The sequence below is a fragment of the Etheostoma spectabile genome, chromosome 24 (genome assembly GCF_008692095.1).
Source record: "Etheostoma spectabile isolate EspeVRDwgs_2016 chromosome 24, UIUC_Espe_1.0, whole genome shotgun sequence".
In the NCBI taxonomy this organism is placed as follows: domain Eukaryota; kingdom Metazoa; phylum Chordata; class Actinopteri; order Perciformes; family Percidae; genus Etheostoma; species Etheostoma spectabile.
The window spans coordinates 1,516,894-1,534,960 of NC_045756.1; the positions used below are offsets into that span (position 1 = coordinate 1,516,894).

At 42.3% G+C, this 18,067-nt stretch overlaps 1 protein-coding gene across 10 annotated transcripts in view; it reads right to left on the reverse strand.

Moving 5' to 3' along the window:
- Positions 1-18,067, reverse strand: part of LOC116673896 (nck-associated protein 5) — a 125,602-nt gene that overhangs the window by 6,887 nt on the left and 100,648 nt on the right. For 9 of the 10 annotated variants that reach the window (XM_032506243.1, XM_032506247.1, XM_032506246.1 and 6 more), the window contains 9 exons: positions 15,617-15,721; positions 14,543-14,731; positions 10,820-14,373; positions 10,114-10,219; positions 8,974-9,061; positions 5,155-5,475; positions 3,760-3,875; positions 3,383-3,500; positions 3,110-3,285 (listed from right to left, as the gene is read on the reverse strand). In XM_032506243.1, the coding sequence (XP_032362134.1) occupies positions 3,110-3,285; positions 3,383-3,500; positions 3,760-3,875; positions 5,155-5,475; positions 8,974-9,061; positions 10,114-10,219; positions 10,820-14,373; positions 14,543-14,731; positions 15,617-15,721 (4,773 nt within the window). Of the gene's footprint in view, positions 1-3,109; positions 3,286-3,382; positions 3,501-3,759; positions 3,876-5,154; positions 5,593-8,973; positions 9,062-10,113; positions 10,220-10,819; positions 14,374-14,542; positions 14,732-15,616; positions 15,722-18,067 lie in introns of those variants that run through there. The other variant, XM_032506253.1, reaches the window with a different exon arrangement.

Sequence of the window (18,067 nt, forward strand, 5' to 3'; positions counted from 1 at the left end):
ACTATCAATCTGACATCAACTCAAGCATAGCGCATATTCCTGCAGTTGTAGTTATTTGTAAGCTGATATAGTTTTGGTTATCCAGTGGCCTTTTTCAAATTACATGTCAACTGAAATGTTCCTGTTCCTTAGCCATGTAATCATTGCCCAGGGTAACACGCTGGTCCCTGCTTGGGGAGATGCTGTGCATGCTGATTTGTTAGACACTGGTTTTGGACCTGGGTCACATTAACCCCAGGAATCTCCCTACCTTTACTGATGCTACGCCTTGGCACAAGTTCAAGACTCTCCTGCAGGAATTACTTTTTTCCTTTGTTCAGACAAAGAATGGAAACAGGGAAAAGAAAAGAGGGAAAAGCAGAAAAGAAATTATAAAGAGATGAGAATTTCGGGAAAGGGAATTCAAGGAATCAAAAGAAATGTTAAGAACAAAAGCGGGAGAAAGTCAAGTGAGAACAGATGAAGAGAGTTGTACAAGAGAGACAGAAATAGAGAGAGGCAAAACTGAAAGGGAGACAAGCAGAGACACATGGGAGGAAGAGAGACTCGGAGGAAGAAGAGGATAGAAGCAGAAGGGGGCGGGGGCCGCCGTTAGCAGGGCTGTCAGGTGCTGTCAAGATGATGAATTGGAGGCCAGTGCGGGCTGTGAGGGCTCTGATGGGAGCCGCTAAGCTTTACATCACTCTCCTGAGTGTTTGTGAAAGGTTATTAAAGGTGCTTAAATCACCGGGGCTCTGACACAGGCCCACTAACAGCCACCAAAACTTCCCCAAACTGCCGCCAATGACAACGTCTCCCGAGTCAAAAAGCTCCCGAGCCACGACAAAGGGTAAAGCGTGCACGCAAGTACGGACGTGCGCTGTGAGGGTGGGAGGTGATGACATGTGGATGGATTGTCTTTTTTCAAAAGAATAATGTAGGCTAAGTGGGTTCAGCAGCAATCATCCATCATTATGGCTGCTTCACATTCTAGGAATAAGGTTACTGTCAAAATGAATGCCAACTTTGGCTTTGAATGAAAGCATATTGAGTCTTGTTTTCTTACAATAGGAGAGAAAGGGAATTTTTAAGTAAAGTCAAGAACATTTCTTCGGCACTAACTCCCCTAATCTAAAAAAAAAAGATAAAGAAACTTTTCTCTAGAACACTCCTAAACACTCCTGTAATTTCCGTTACAGATGGATTGAAATATTCTCATACACTATGCAAAAAAGCTACAGGAAGTGGTTTATGGGGTTTCTTAAAACATTTTTATTGATGCATTAATATATAAGCAACATTTAAGTGTTGTAGCTGGTCAATTTTGAGCTACTTTCAACCACCAGAGTGCTCAAGTAAAGTACAACTACCACAAAAATGTTCTTAAGTGTCCTTTCCACCATCACTTGCAAAGGCTAATGTTTTGACAGGACAGGACATGAGGCCAGGTTGTTTTGACCTCTTAGCTTTGGTTCAGTCCCTGTGAGCACTGTAGGCTACCCAACTACCCCTCAGAAATGTAGCCTACCGCGTCCAATTAAATGACAGACAGGTTTGAGGACGAGACAAAGAGAGTTTGCTGGATGTGTGTTGTCTCTTGCATGTCAGCTAATGGAGTTGTGCTTGCGGCTTGGACGCACAGCACCGCATCGAACAACATATCTGATTCGCTGCCTCTCCGCCGAGACTGGGATCAAAATCAAAAATCTCTCTTTTGCGGGAGCCTCGCATCCAGATCAAGTGCGAGCGCTCAACTTTGTTTTGTTACTGTGAGACTCTCCCTCATAAAATCCTATAATACCTGATTGAAATTCTCTTCTTGCCTGGGGAGGTCAGACCAGGACAAGGACACCTTCGCAATGGTGTTTACTCGCTGGTCTTTCTACTCAGCAGCCAAACAAGCCATATTTGTCATTTTTCTTGTATAATGAAAAATAATGGTGTAACATAAGCATATTCCACCTTCCACCTAGAAATTCAGCATACTTATTCAATTTTATGGTTACTTTACAGCCATATATCTGAGCCTGATGTTCCAGAGTGACACCAAAGGTCACGAATAAAAAACACACAGAATAAATTCTGATTTTTTTCTCTCCCCTCTCATACACAATTGTGTTTTGAACTTGTATTGAGTCAGATCTTTTTTTTTCAGGATATGGATTTTTGTGTGAGGGTGGGTGTTGGGGTGGCAGCAGTGTAAGTGAGGCGAGCTCGGCTGTCCCACAGAGCCGGGCCACGCAGGCTGGAGGCCATTTCATGGTCTCTGATTCTCATTTGTCATTCAGCAGCGTTAAATACTAATAGGTAAACACTCGCTGACACAATAGGGCGAGGCGATCGAAAGCAATTAGCCGGGGTTTTTTCTATGAAAATCTGCAAACAATTCCAATGGTTACAAAGAAAACCTCTGAGTTCAGCGAAAGGTAAAGTTGACATTGCAACTCAACAAGACTTTCTTTGCCCATTTGAAAAGTCAACGTCTATGACATAGAGGAATGGTAAAGAATTCAATTCAGTCATCGTTAGGCCTCTGCTCCAGGGAAGGAAAAATTATGCAAAGCCTATAACAGTGTGTGTCCCTGTATCCTGGGAAAACTTTCATTGAGGGCAGGTGCTATTTTTCTCTTAAGTCTATTAAAGCGCTCATATTATTCTCATTTTCAGGTTCATAATTGTATTTAGAGGTTATATCATAATAGGTAACATAGTTTAATTTTCAAAAAACACCATTGAAGAACACAACAGGAGCATGAAATGGAGCTGTGATTTTGCTGGTACTAGGATCCAACCCCCTAAATAATTATATTAATAATAATAATAATAATAATAATAATAATAAGATTAATTATTTAAAAAAATAATCACCTTAACAAAAATACAACAATCAGTGACTTGAATATATTGCACAAAAATGTTCCTTTTACTTTCAGTTAACAAGAACTTGAGCAGCACATGTTAAATATCTCAATAAGCATCTTCAAATATACCTGCGCAGCTTTCTGGATATTATAAGGGAGAATAATGACCAATAAAACGCTTAATAGGAATCAGCAGTATGCCTGTAAAGCACTTTCCTTTTAAAAGTATAACCAATTAGGTGTGAATAATGAGCTGTATTAGTACTCACACTGAGCCTGTCTCTTGCTTTGCCATCCAGGGATGACTCCTTCTGCAACAGGTTGTACTGAGAAATCCTTCTGCTGTCCTTTTCCAGATGTGAGTACGTATCGTGTTGGTAGTAGTCCATGATCAACAAGGATTTCTCCACACTGCTTCGCTTCAAGGTCTCCTCATTCTGGTTGACTGTGGACGGAGGAATTTTTTACAACAGAAAATGAGGCAGAGGAACTTAATAAAATGAACTTCACAAATCATTGGTGACTTAGATTATCCAGCAGACCTGAGTCCCTCTTAGATCTGTTGATCAGGGTCCTTTGGGGTGAGCTTCCGGTTCCCTCGGCTTCAGTCTCGGTGTCGCTGCTACTCCCCGAGTAGGTGGACACTTGCAGGGCTCTTTCCTTTAAAATACACAAATGAGATATTTCTTAAGACTCAGACCAGCATGTTTATGTTGCCAGTGGTGTAAAGAATGTATAAATAATGTATAAAGAATGAAGAATGTGAACAACAAACATCTTTAAATACAGCTTTGCGCAATTCTTTCCCAGCCAATTGTTGGCAAACAACAGGGTTTTGAAACTTTTTTAAGACCTGTAAATATGTACATTCTGAATACTTTGACACAGAATTGTTCTTATTGTAATGTAAATGACTTACCCCGGGCATATCATGGTCATGGGCTTTCATCTTCCTCTCACTTTCCTTCTTTTTGTCCTCTGTGGAGATGTTGCTGTGTGGAGCACAAAGACTCAACCTCTTTGTCCTGATTGCATCTATAAGTCAAAAGAGACAAAAGAGAAATGAGTCATTAAGGGGCACAGTAAATAACCCAAGCGGTGACCACCTAATGTTATGCAAATAGACAGTGGAATAGGAAAACATTGTTTGAATTTTTCCAAAGTGACAATCTTTCCTTCAGCAGACAGGCTGATGAAACACAGGATGAGAACATCCATTCAAGCAAAACCAATCCAGCTGCCAACACGTCCATTTTTCTGCACATATGAATGGAGCTGCACAGTATCCAAGCCATCAAATATTAATGGTGTCCACCCTGTGATTGTTCCCCGCCATGACTCCTGGCAGCCCAGATATAACAGCTTTCTGTCGGCCCCGGAATGACAAAGTATTGGCTTATTATCACTTTGCCTACTGCTGTCTCGGACACACTCCAATTTAATCGTCTCTTTTAACATTCAGCCGCATTACAATAACAGTCCGCTTTTGGCCAGTGCTCCGCCTCAGTCTGAAAATCTGCATCAGGATCATAAAGGTCCTTTTGCTTTCTTCCCCTCGCCTATTAGGAAGCAAACAGTGTGACAGACGCTGCGCCTTCTCTGCCATCCTTTATGACAATATAAAAGGATAGAGGCCTAAAACATGCGATAAAGATGCACATGTATGTTTGAATCAATTTGTACCAAGGAGAAAATCAACAGGAACCTCTCTCTCTCTGTTTGCAGTTGTGACTCAAATTGCTGCCCCTGCAGTACCACCGCAGCACTACGTTGAAATAGATGCAGGCTAATGTCCTGTAAGCATAAAACCCTGGGCGTGATCGCTCATCCCTGTGTGTTATTGTAGGTGTAATCAGCCATCTGATTGCATCCTAAACGCCATTATTCTGTTGTGCATCACAAAGAACGCAGAGGCGCCTTATGATCTACTATATGGCTGTGTTGACGTGCTTATCTGATTGCTTCCGTTAGCTCTCCTTGGGGGCAGGAAGTGTATAGGCTTCCATAAGGACACAGAGTCCTTAATCATCTCAGCGGAGCATAAGACGTTAGTGTTGATGCATTAGCTTCAAAATTAGCTGACCAAACAAGACTCTTCTTTTAGTCAGAGTCTAATAATGTGAACAACGTCCTCTTGTCTGGCGCCCTTGAGCAATCTAGAGGAAAATTACAGTGACATTCAATGTTTCACTTACCTTCTGAAAGGTTAAACAAACTGTCGCAGGGTTTCAAGCTTTGGCACTTTGCCATCTTGCAATAATAATAGTAACGCTTGCAATAGATAATAGTTTATATAAACGGTTTCTCAACTTACATGATGCTGCTAATTCGGGCAGGCGGCTCTGGGTATCTTGTGCGTTGCTGCTGCAGGTCACACTGGACTCCGACAGGGAGTGACCCATGCTGGCAGGGGCATGCAGGCGGGATTTTGAGAGGGAAGGCACTTTCACATTAGGTTGTGAGGGGTCTGGGTAAGAAGAGGGAGGCTCCCGATTGAGATCAGAGGAGCAAGCGGTCACCCCATCGGGGCTGGATTCAGATTTGGGGATGTGGCGACCGCTGGCCCGGGTTACGGAATCGGGGAGAGGGAAGGTGCCGATCCCGCTGTCCAAGGTTCTCATCTGACAGCTAGAGCCTAAGGTGAAAGGGAGAGTAGTGTGATGTCTGGGAGAAGCAGGGCTCAACAGCAAAAGAAAAGAAAGGAGGGCTTGGGTTCACATGCAATGGAAAGGGTTGTGAGTAAAGAGGGCATCTGTAGCAGGTTCAGTTCACACGTGACCAATAGGAAAAAGAAGAAAAGACAGCATTTTTATTTGATTTTGTAATAATTAATGTTCTTATCAGACTATTTTATAGAAGCATTTGTAGCTATTTCACTAACAACAGATGCACAATTCTAATACGATATGACAAGAAAGCACCTGCTGCCAGCAATCCTAAAGAAAATTGAGGGCTTGAGGGCACGTTCCTGCAAATCATCGGAGTGCATGCTGGGTTGTAATTAGCCAAAATGACAGCAAGTATCAACAGATGGATGTTGTTTGGAAGCCACAGTATGCAGAGCCTTTAGTCAGGCTGGAGCAGATGGACGGCCATTCCGATCAGCCCAGGTCCTTGTAACTGTGAACGCTAATGGCCAACAGTTACATCAGCTAATGAGTTGTGGTTTGCAACTCTTTGCTGAGACAGAATTTGTAAAGTGACAAGGCTCGTAATGTTCATTATAGTTTTTTGTTCTCCCACTGTTGGCCTGAGAGATGATGAATCTCCTGCAGCTTTCAGTTTTGTCTTTCAAACTATTGGTGGATGCTGGAGAAAAACACAGTATACTCATTCCTTCTCTGGATAAAAGTCCTCTCTGAATACTGTAGGGGATCACAGTTGAGTTTCAAAAGCGTTCCAAGGAGGGATCACATTTACATTTGAGTTTGAAGCTTAAACTATTGATCCATTTTCTCTTATGTCCCTGGGTGAGATTAGTAATGCTCCACAGTAACAACTATGTTCTCCTGAATGCCAAAGAATTGTCAGTAAATTCCCAGGTGAGGGAATTTAAAGAAGTTATATCAAGCTTTTTTTAAGGAATTCAAAAAATGTGAGCAATCAATTTTTTTTTTTTTGTGTATGTTTAGTTTTGATCTGACTTGCTTCTGACATCCAACACTGTTTTGTGCATGGAGAACCTGTGAAAATAAGTCCTTAGGGTTTGGATGAACACATACACTGTGTTCTTTGGGCAGATGGCCTGTGCGAATATCTACAGTGAGTCAGCAACAAGAATAAAACTCCTGATCCTAGTTCATGATGTAGTTGCCATGCAAGCAAATAATACACAAGTGCATATTTGTGTGTGAGAGAAAGAGAAAGCCAGAGAGAGTCATGGATTACACAACTGAATAATTGAATGCCAAGCTTGGTTGTTCAAAATGTCCCCTATAACCAAACTATAACAAGGTCCGCAGTAATTCTACCCAGAGGCAACAACAACTGGACATAATGTAGTTTTTCATGAGCTCCCTATCACACCCTCCAGGGTTTAAGGGGAAAAAGCTGGTTTGTTAATACCTCCATAGTGCAAAATGGGCTTAATGCAATGAGGAGATGTCAACAGGAACAGAAAGAGTAATCACATCAACGACCATAACCTCATCTAGGAGATATTTCTGTGTCAGCAATGAGATAAAAAAAAATTTACACTAATTCTAAAGTCCCATTTCCACAATATATTCCACAATAGTAGCATGGGTCATTAGAGTAAAGATCAAGCAGCAAGATCTCTGCAAAATGTTGCAATAATTCCCTTTTTTTGTGGTCCAGAATGACGCTTTGTATCATCGTGTGGGTTGCTTGTAGCCCTTTGAGTTTCCAAAACAGAGTAAAGGCTAGGAAACCAGAAGCACCTAGTGAAATAATTGCTGCATCATTGATATTGATCAACAATACCATCAAACCCCTGCAGATATATACTAGGGTCTGTGCTATGGGCCAGTCAAAATGTTATTTATTGTCCCTTTATAAGAAACCATACTGCCTCGAGGGAAGTTCTGCTGATACATAACTGGCGTAGAGTGTAGAGTGAACTTCAAAGTCCACATTCATAACATGGATTTTGCTCAAGCGGCTTGCATTATAAAATGGCTGGATGTAAACTATTTGTATGATTGATGTGCTTGTCTGGCGTTAGGCCTGTGAATACTGCACTTTGGAGATCCGTGACATTAAAGCAGCGCTGAGGAGCAATGAGCAGCCACAGCTGAAACCTTTATGAAATATTTATTTCATACCGTCTGAACGTACATAGCTGAATGTAAAAAAGGCAGCATGTTAATCTGAATACAGAAACAATTAAGCGTTTCGTTTTTGTCACGGTGGCTGGGACCCATCGAGAGCTCATTTCCACACTCTTGACATTGTTTGATAAGCGACTTTGTCAAACCTAAATAAAAGAACACAAAACTGAAGCTATGATTATTTCCACCAACACCTACCAAAATATAGTTTAATTATATACAACAACTGGCTATTGTGAAGTTGGAGTCCATCTTATGTTCACCTCCATGTGTATATTCTTAAGGTAAACAGTGCCAAGAAGCAAACCCACAGTACAATAACCAACCTTCACATCCAGTTAGCGATATAGAATATTGAAATTGATTACAGCAGCTTTAAATAAACAAGCGTCATTTTTAACCTTCATTCAATTTAAAAACCAACATCATGTTTTTAAAGGTTAGACAATTTAGGTACTGACAATTTAGGCTTTGAAAGCTTTGCTTTAAGATATACAATTTAAGACTAAATCTATGAAAGAAATAGCCCCTTTTTCCATGGAATTTTAGTTATTAAAAAGTTATTAAAAAAGGGCCCACTCCAGCAAATGTCAAGTCATGCTGCCTATGGCGCTATATTACAAGATATAAATCAAAAGGACCTATGAGATGGATCACTGAGACAATGTCTCAAATATCAATCTAAACTCAGTGACAACTGAGAGACAATCTACACTCCACACACTCTTCACGTCAAATGACATACCGCAATGCAAGTTTGTCCCATTGCAATAATAATAATCATCATCCCGTCTCAAAAATTGTTTGATGCATCTATTAATTCAGTTCCTTAACTGCTCAGGCATTGTAAAATATCACCCAGTTGCACATCAATCACCTGACTAGATTGTCAACATGTTTTCTTTTTTTGCAGCTGCTGCCACTTTTCCCCACAGTAATGGCAAGTCTGGCAGTGAGAGGGAATTAGTTGACGAAGGAATTGAGTTGTCAATCACATCAGGAAATCACAACTGTAAAACGTGTTAATGCTCTGTCGCACTGGTTGATTTGTGATGGTTAGGGACAGCCTTGTGTAAGCTACTTAAAAAAACTGTACTGGTGGAGGCAAACACTTGCAAATATGAAACTCAGTGGCTTTAAACATAAAACACAAACTTTTGACATAGTAAAGGTAACAAGAGCAAAGTAAGTAAAATGAATATTTCACAGCAGATTTGAACAGTACCTGTACGTTGTGATCCAATTCAGAGTAATGTGTTTCTCTTGGCACGTTATCACTCACTTTAACTAAATTTGGTGAAATGTTCCTTCAGGACCAACAGTCATACAGTACACAAGCTTACCTAGCATGTGGTCTTGACAAGCTGTGTCTGGGATGCGTCCCTCCTCATTTTCAGCCCTCAGGTTGATCTTCTGAGTCATTACAAGGGTCTAGAATATTAACACACAGTTCATGTTGGTTATATGAAGTTCAGCAGCTAAGACATAAGTTAATATACAGTGTAGGTAAGTGTCTATATATGCATTTACAAACCTTCCTATGTGGAAATTTGCATTAAAAAAAGGGAAAAAGTAGTACCTACAGAATCCTGTAGTTTTTCACTTTTTGTTTCTGGCATTGTCATACTTTTAAAAGTTTTATTCAAAAGGGAGTTTGCAATTGTCATACTTTCGTGCCTTACTTTAATTGTGTCATTTTAAAAAAGTGCTTTTGAGGTGGTGCAAGAGGAGCTCGTAGGTCATAAAGTACCCCTCTTTTGTTGTATTTCTGTGGGGAGAAGATAGAGAAAAAGCTTGGAGGATGGTATTAAATGGCCCCTTTGTCAAATTGAGTGCCTACGATAAGGGCTCCTCCATGTTATCAAAATTCCACATCATCTGGATTAAATTTCCTATATTATGCAGTGAAACTCTCTTTGTGTAATTCTATTCCTCCATTCAGCTCACTCCTAATCCTCCCTTTTTATTGCCATCTTGCTTTTTTCAAGCTCTCTAAAGAAGCCTCAGCCTTTCCATCATTTTTCTGACTGACAGACAATAAAGAATAAATCCACAAGGTCATAATTTTGGCCTTTTGCTTACAGAGTTTGTTGATATGATTTAAAGAACTAAGTTGCTGGAGATGCCTAATTTTAGTTTGTATTACATGCATGGTCTGCTGGCTGTCTCTGTGTGAGATGTAGTTTAAAAAGCTTTTCAGCTTTGTGGAAACAACAGCAGCGGCCTGCGTAGATAATGAAAAAGTAGGCGATGGATTGTGAGTCAAAAACAAAATGTGAATCAATGGCGAGCCTTCGGGGGATATGATGCTGAAGAGGTGGTGCTGCTGGGGATGGGCTCGTGATCATGTACTGTACAAGTGTGAAAACCTGTGGGATTTTGCATGTTTGCGTGTGCAAACAGCTTGACAGAACATAGTCAGAGACAGACAAGCAGAGCTCGACACAGACACACACACATACGTACAGTATGGGTTGACTTACAGCAGTATCTGGACAGATCTCCATGTCGCCCTTCATTTCGCTGTGTTTCCTGGGTGTGGAGATCCCGGGTGCCGATGCAGTCACACAGTTGCCCTTCACAGCAGTCCTGCGAGGAAATAAGATTTATATGTTTTTAGGTCTGTGTGCTGAGCTCCTCCTTTATCAACTCGCCAGGTAGAAAGTGAGCCTGCTGATAAATTGAATTGACGTGCTCTTTCACTTCACAGATGTGCAGGCAAACGTATGTGCACACAGCAATGCCATCAAATGTTTAACAACCTCTAGTAAGTGCTCCCTTTAAAGTGATTGCAGTTACCCTGGATACATATCTATCAGCAGTGATTTGAAGTGGCAAATCGATGAAGTGAGGAGTATGAATATATTGGCTGAGAGATGCTTTTCCTTAAGTGTGCTGACTATGTGTCTGGGTGCTGGTCCGAGAATTGTTTATGCTCACTGGAGTGGAGTCATAACTCAAGCAGACAGCTGCTGTTTGTGTTGTTTATTTATCAGTTTCTCTAAACACACAGGTTTAATTCAGCGATGGCGCATGTTTAATTTAATAGAACAACTGATTTGTTTTAGTGACGATTCACTTGACAACTCCGAGAAGGCTCAGAGACAGGAAGTAATCTGCATAGCATCCAATCAATTAAGGGTAATTAATTTGTGATTTTCTTGATGACAAAGATGTTTTTTCACCTACCTGCCAAGAATCTCTTTTACAAACTGGTCTTTGCCGATAAAGGCTGTCGTACACTGGATCTGACTGGCAATCTGACCCATCTGATTGTTGCAGTGGTCCATGATGGAGCTCAGCTTGTTGTTCATCTCTGACAGATTCTGCAATTCCTGACTGTCTCTCTGCTGGTTATCATTTTTCTTCTTATCCTTTCTCTTGTCAGACTTCATCTGTTTGCCTCCAAGCACTGATCCGATCTTCGACTCTTTCTTCTCCTCTTTTCCCTTAGGGGAGTCGGTTTTCTTAACGCCCAGAGCTGGAAGTTTGCTCTTACGGAGGCCGAACCAGTTTGCCAGAGAGGGGCCCGTTTTCTGTTTGGTCTCGCTGGCAGCGACCTTCTCCTGTTCTTGACATTTCTGCAAATTCTCTTCGATTCCCATCATGACTTTCTCTTCAATAGTGCAGACTGTTGGGCTGATTTTTTTCTCCTCCGTATCTGTAGAGTCGGTCTGGATTTGGACTTCCCTGCTAAAGTCTGGCTCATTCAGGGTGGTTGCTATGCTTCCTGTCTCTCGCACTGGCTTTTCTGAGCTAAGGGCACAAGAGGAAGGAGGCTGAAACTGTGGATGAGAGGCAACTTTTGCTGGCTTACGAATGTTGTTCAAACCAATTCTATCACTGATGGGTAAGCTACGTGCCTCTTTAACATGTGATCCCTCAGCTTTGGAGCCTGATTTAATAGTTCTCTCAGGGAGGATGTTGTGACTATTCGACCCCGTCATGCCTCCGTAGTGGCTAAGCCTTGTCCTGGGGGAATGAACAGTGCTTTCCACTAAGCCAACACTTGGTACCTCCAAGGAACTCTGCCTTGACAAAGTGTTTCCCCTTTCCCCAGAGTTGGTGATGATCTGAGTTCGGATTTTACCAGGTCCATCAAGAACATTGATGTTGGGTTTCTCAATGTAGTTGGTGCTGAAACTCTGGCTACGGGCTTTGGCCCCATTCATGCCCAAGGCCGGCTTTAGATGAGATTTGGTGGTAACAGATATGGATCTAGAGAAAAGTTCACTACTCCTTTTCCCTTTATCGCAAACGTCCCCCTCCTCTGGTAACACAGCAGCATGCACGTCTTCTTCCTTTAACCTACACTGGACCACACCGTTCCCCTCTGTAATGGACATCTTGGGAAGGGACTCAATACTGTACACTGGCTTCAAGCTGTCACATTGGGTAGAAGCATTTAAAGTCACAGTCTCCTTGGAGACTGAGTTGATATGATCTTTCTCTTGCTTGCCTGGTATAGAGGGACTATTTTTATGACTGGGTGGAGATTTTAAAAATGGTTTAAACCCCATTGGGATGCGAGTCTTTGAGGCTTTTTCTGCTGTGTTGGGGGAAAGCATGACCGAGCTGGGTGGGCTGACAACAGCTTTACCATTTTGTGGTTCGGTTTTACCTTGAGGGTTGTCCTGAAGCGATATAGGTAAACTAATAGAGGTCTTCTGCACTGTCTGATGGACATTTTCATGGGTTGATCCTCTTTTATTTGCAAATGCGTTCTGAAGTGAGGACCCTCTGAGGGCACTGTAGGGAGGAGGGACATTCTTTGAGCTTCTAGGTGATTTTTCAGTTTCTGGAGCACACCCTGAGTTTGCAGAAGGGAGGTAGTCTTTCGAGGTCATCCTCTTGGAAGTGCCTTTAGTAGGTGTCATGGCAGGGGACTTTTGAAGGTGCTGACTGGTTTTCTCAACCAGTTTCTGAGGTGCAAGTGCAGTCCCGTAGCCTGCATCCAAGTCTAAACAGTCTTTATCCTTGATGGGTAGCGTAGTTTGCATATTTGGTAAAAGTGAGGTGTGGTAACTTGGGGGAGGGCCCCTCACAGTGGTTGGTGTGGATGTTTGAGCCACCCATGTTTTATGTGCTTGAGGCGACCCTTCGTAATTTGGTCTGATCAGTAAGGAGGTGGTGCGACCCGGGGGAGGGGGAGGAGAAGGGGACCTGAGTTTGTTTTTGGCGGTTTCACAGTGTTTGTCCCTGGTTGGCTGTTCACCATTGTCAGCATACTCCAGGTGCCTCCTTGAGAGGTGAGGGGAACCAGAGGAGGAGCCTTTACTCCATTCGGTCCTGCTGGGGAGCTTGGAGTTTACCGTCTTTGGGCTCTGTAAGCAGATTCCTGGTGCCTTAATGAACCTGGACAGTTTAACTGCAGGAGAGGAGGGGGATTTCTCCTGACCAGTGGGTCCTGAGTTTCCACTGTTACTTGGGTCAGTGGAAGATCCCTTAGACAATCCCAGTGGGGATCCTGAAGGTTTGTTACGGCCGGGTATCTTTGAACCACTGGACTTGGAACCAGCAGAATCATTCATTGGTAGAATGGAATGGCCTTTATTGGGTCGGCTGCTTGGTGGTTTGATTAGTTTCCTTTGTGGAGTCAGCTGCATTGAAAGCCTCTCTGTACTGCCCTCCCTGCTATTGCTTGTTTTGCTAGACCTAATTTGATATTCAGATGGCTTTTCTGGAGATTCAAGAATGCTGTAGTTTCTTGCATTTTCTGCTTTTTGCCTTGTTGGCCTCTCTCGGGGCACTAGGTCTGTGTAATCGGCAACTACCTTACTACTTCGAATATCATTTCGAGGCCCAGCACCTGCTGTTAGCTTCTGAGCACAAAGTTCAATAGGCTGTCCTTCTGCATCAAATATTGCCAAAATGCTCTCTTCAGACTGAGTACACTTGGCCCCTTTGGGCTCCTTAATTAGGCTGAAAGGTCTGGGCCTCCCATCTGCAGACTGGGTGCGTCCCTGCTCTCTACGCAAGCACTGTTGTGCGAGCTGCTTGGCAGCATCTCTTGACATTCTCTTGGAGTCCCTCTCTGCTGGCTCCGGTGGCTGGCTAAAGGACATTCCGATTTCACTAGACTCCGAGTTGAGTTCCTCTGGATCATCAGCGTCAGAGAGGTGATAAGAAGGGTTGAAGTGTAGCAAGGATGGTTTACTAAAAGCTGATGTCCGCCCTCCCTCAGGAAGAAAACTGTTTATGAAACTCATGAGTTTCTCAGGACGCTCTTTTAAGTCACAACCAGAAGGTTGTTTTGTAGCCCCGGGTCCTGAGCTACAGTCACCTCCACCTCCACTGTCCTGTATCCCCTCCCAGTTACACAAACTGTCTGAAATGCTGCGGGAGAGCCTCCTACAGTACAGCCAACTGTCTTTGGTGGGAATGTTATCTCCTCGACTGGAATGTGCCAATTCATCATCTGCATCATCTGAATCATATGAGAACTTCTTGCCCCCAACAGCTGCAGTTCTACCCGCATGGGTAGGCTTGAAAACTACTTTACTGCCACTTTTAATACCCAGCGAATAGATGCCCTCGTTGGAGTTCATGCAGTCTTTGTCGCCTGACTTGGAGACCTTGGATGAAGCAGAGGAGCTCCTGTGTTTCCTCCTTTGGAGCTTTCTCAGTCCCTCGAGTATGTTGCTCTCCTTGCGCCTTGTGGGGAGCTGCTCCTCCAGGGCGGCGCAGATATTACTCGGGGCTGATGAACCCAAACTCAGCCTCTTCTCCCAGGTCAGAGATGACTACAGGGCAAAAAGAAAGAGTGGGTCAATAAGTCATAATCAGCACACTCCAACAGCAAGATGGGGAATTGGTTAGGGGTTTATAAAAGAAAGACAGCAAAAACAAGGATCTTGATGATCTACTGTTCTTCTATAGCTACTCAGTCTATTATAGAGGGAGAGGGTTTACCATTTTCCCACAGGAGCGTCCATCATTCCAGGTGTAGGAGCCGCTGGAGAATTCACTGCACGCACTTGACAGGGACAACTCACTACTGCTACAGCTGCTGCGTGGGTAAACAGGCGCTGGTGCTGTCAGACTCAGCTGGCTCAGACACTTCGTCACAGGGAGACCTGCCTTTCCATTCAACTGAATCTCCTGTGAGATAGAGAAACGAGACATGTCATTATCGCGTGAATAACATGTATAGGAACATTTATACTTTATAACTCTAAATGTGAGAGTACCTGATGTGTAAGTCACCGGATAGAGTTGCAAATCTAATTGCTCTCTTGCTGTTAATTTTGTGATGAAAGGTATTTAACGACTTGACAGACTGATCAAATACTCTGGCAAAGTTTCCTTTTTCAAATTTGATTTGAAAACATCAATCAAATTTCCATGTGCGACACAGCAGATGTTTCTTCAATTAGTATCTTACTGCCATTAATTTGACTATGCAAATAAATTATTTTATTCTTGTGTGCTAGATATGAAACAAGATATTCCACTAATCTCATATTAAGATTCACTGATGCGTATCACCTAACACAACCTAGTTAAGGAGAGGTGGTACTTTTGCACGTTTAGATAATAGTACGATTTATAATTGACATCTCGGCCTATATTATTTCATTTCTTCCACTTCTTCCGCTCTCAAAGCACGCGTTAAAGTTTATCAGGTGGCATTCTCAGAGGGGTAAAAGGGTAAAAGAAGGGATCAAACTCATTTTCAGCCCTTAATGCATAATACATAAGATGACTAATCTACCACCGTGTCCTATGGATTCATTTTTACTAACGGCGAGTCTCAATCGATGGTTTTCTGGTAATATGACAAGGATTTATTCCTCTTTGTGCCAAGTGATACTGCCAGCTCTTCCTGCTAAGAGCAGAGGAGGGGTCACAGCTTCAGATAGATAGGACTGTATTTTAATATCTTGTAATGATTTCTTGAGGGGGTTGCGGTTATGCTACTTGGACGATTTTTTATGGCTGGACAAAAAAAAGCATTGTCTTCTGCGCGTTTCCCATTAGACTTACACTGGAGGGAGAGTCTGTATTTCTGGAAAGCAAGAAGGCCTTGCTTCTCTCTGTCTCCAGAAGCAAATCTGCCGCAGATATATCCAAGATCCGAGAGTGGAGTTTCTGAAAGGCAAAGGGAAGGACACACCAGAGTGAGTTTTGACTGCAGGAAATTAAAATGACATTGAAAAAACAACAGAATAGTAGGGGGATTTTTCAATCATCAAGACTTTGTACAGCACAGCACAATCTAAAAGTCTTCTTTTAGCACTTCATCAATATACTGTTCATTCAAAATTTGATCAAATGTAATACCTGAAACATTTTCACACTTAGTGATTCTTCACAGCAAATCCCTGAAGTTACACATTTCAATGAAAATGAAATAAAATAATAACACAGTTTAAAGCCATACAGTATGTCCAGGCTGAACATTTTGCCAACCTATCAGATTCCCTCCACTAGCGCCAAGCAGAGCCCTGATTCATACTCCTCGCTCAAAGTCATTAATGTCATCAGCCGGGAAAAAAACTAATGTGAATAGGAAATAATTGCATCAGGGAGTAAGGGATTCCTTTGATTTTTTTTACTCGTATGCTGGTCTGCAGTCTCTTTTGTTATTTAACTCTTGTGCTTAAGAGGGAGGGATGCAAAACCAAATACATTTCCACGTATTAATCTCAGAACTTAATTACACTGGGTTCTCTGCGCTCAAATTAACTGAGACTGGAAATATGCCGGAACTAAACATTTGATCTTGTGCTGAATATCCCAGCCAAGGGTAAAACTAATGCTTACTCAGGGACTATATCCATACACACATGCGTGTGTTTTTCTGTGCTATGATATATTCCAGTTTTAGCTTCTACCATTAAAATGAAATGCACTTTTCATGCTGCGCACCTGCAGCAAAACAATATCTATCAAGAAAAGTGCACATTATAAAAGTGGAAGTCACCTTCAGCAAATGGAGAATGAGCTTTAAAAACCAAACTGCTCAAATTTTCTATCAATGCCATAAACATAAAAAAAAGAGGTAGATCTTTATTTTATTGCATTCCATTTAACTCTCAGTTTATTTGGACATTTTTCTGTGTTGTGAAGAAGTCCTCTGAACATTGCGGGACAAAAAAGAAGATGAAAGAAAACAGCTCATAAGGATACTAAAACAGTTTTTTTTGTCTCTTAAGAACAAACAACCTGTATCAGTTTGCCTGTGGCCAAAGCACAACCATCCAATGTTTTTCTCTTCAATTTTTTATACAAACAATCAAAGAAAAAATTTTTTTTTTGTATTAGTGCGAGCATGTGAATTAGACTAATTAGCTTCACTGACTAGGTGGTAATGGTGCTATGGAAACAGAATGATTGCTCAGCACAGAGTTAAGTATTCCTTAATACTTTTAAGATTCGTAAAACAACAAGCTCTTTAAAAGCTGGTTTGATCCAGTTTAAAGGCATTTAAAGTGTAAAGAAGGGTGCCTGGATAGCTCAGTTGGCGGAGCGGGCGCCCATGTGTAGAGGTTTGCTCCTCAACACAGCGGGCCCAGGTTTGACTCCAACCTGCGGCCCTCTGTTGCATGTCATTCCCCTTCTCTCTCCCTTTCATCACTTCAGCTGTCCTGCCAATGAAGGCGTAACGATGCCCAAGAAGCAATCTTTAAAAAAAAAAAAAAAGTGTAAAGGATTCCTCAGTCGAGGTCCAAATTGTGCTGTTAACAGGTTTCGAACTGTAAAGCTTCATGGGCATTGCTCTTTCAAAATAAAAAATTACTTCAAGATGTATGTGAGGTTCCAGTTTTGAAAGTCATGAAATTGAAATTTTGTGCAGCTCTGATGTCGCATCGGCCGGGCATCCCTGCTGTCCACACGGGATGGGAGTGACTGAGGTGTCACTGGAGGCTCTGATCTTATCGTAGGGTGCTGGATTTCACCTCCTCAGCATCCTCATCAAGGATTCAGTCAATAGTGTCACAGGGTCGCGGGGATAAGGGGTGGGGGGTGTAGGCGAAGGAAATGGTAGATGACAAGGCCGTGTGTACACAACTTGAACTTTTCCAGGTTCAAGGCCAAGATCAAAGTCACAAATTAATGCATGCAAGACTGTAATATCTTATGCAAATGTGACCTTTTCTTAACTTTTGTGAACATCCATTAGTCTGAACGCTGACAGAGAAGTTACGTGTGTCATACTGCAGATAAAACAAGGGGCTTCCTGCTTTTGTTCTTTGTTGTTTTTTGGCTTGACGTTGGTCATATTTCAAGATAATGAATATCAGCCCAGAATAGCAGCTTCCAAACAAATACATCAGCAGTGGCACCCGCTGTCAAAAACCCATCGGGTGAACGGCACTGCAACACGCGTACAGCGCGCACAACGGCGGGTCAACAAGCAGTCAGAGAGAAAAGACAAACACACACACACACACACACACACACACACATTATTTCATACACACATACAACACT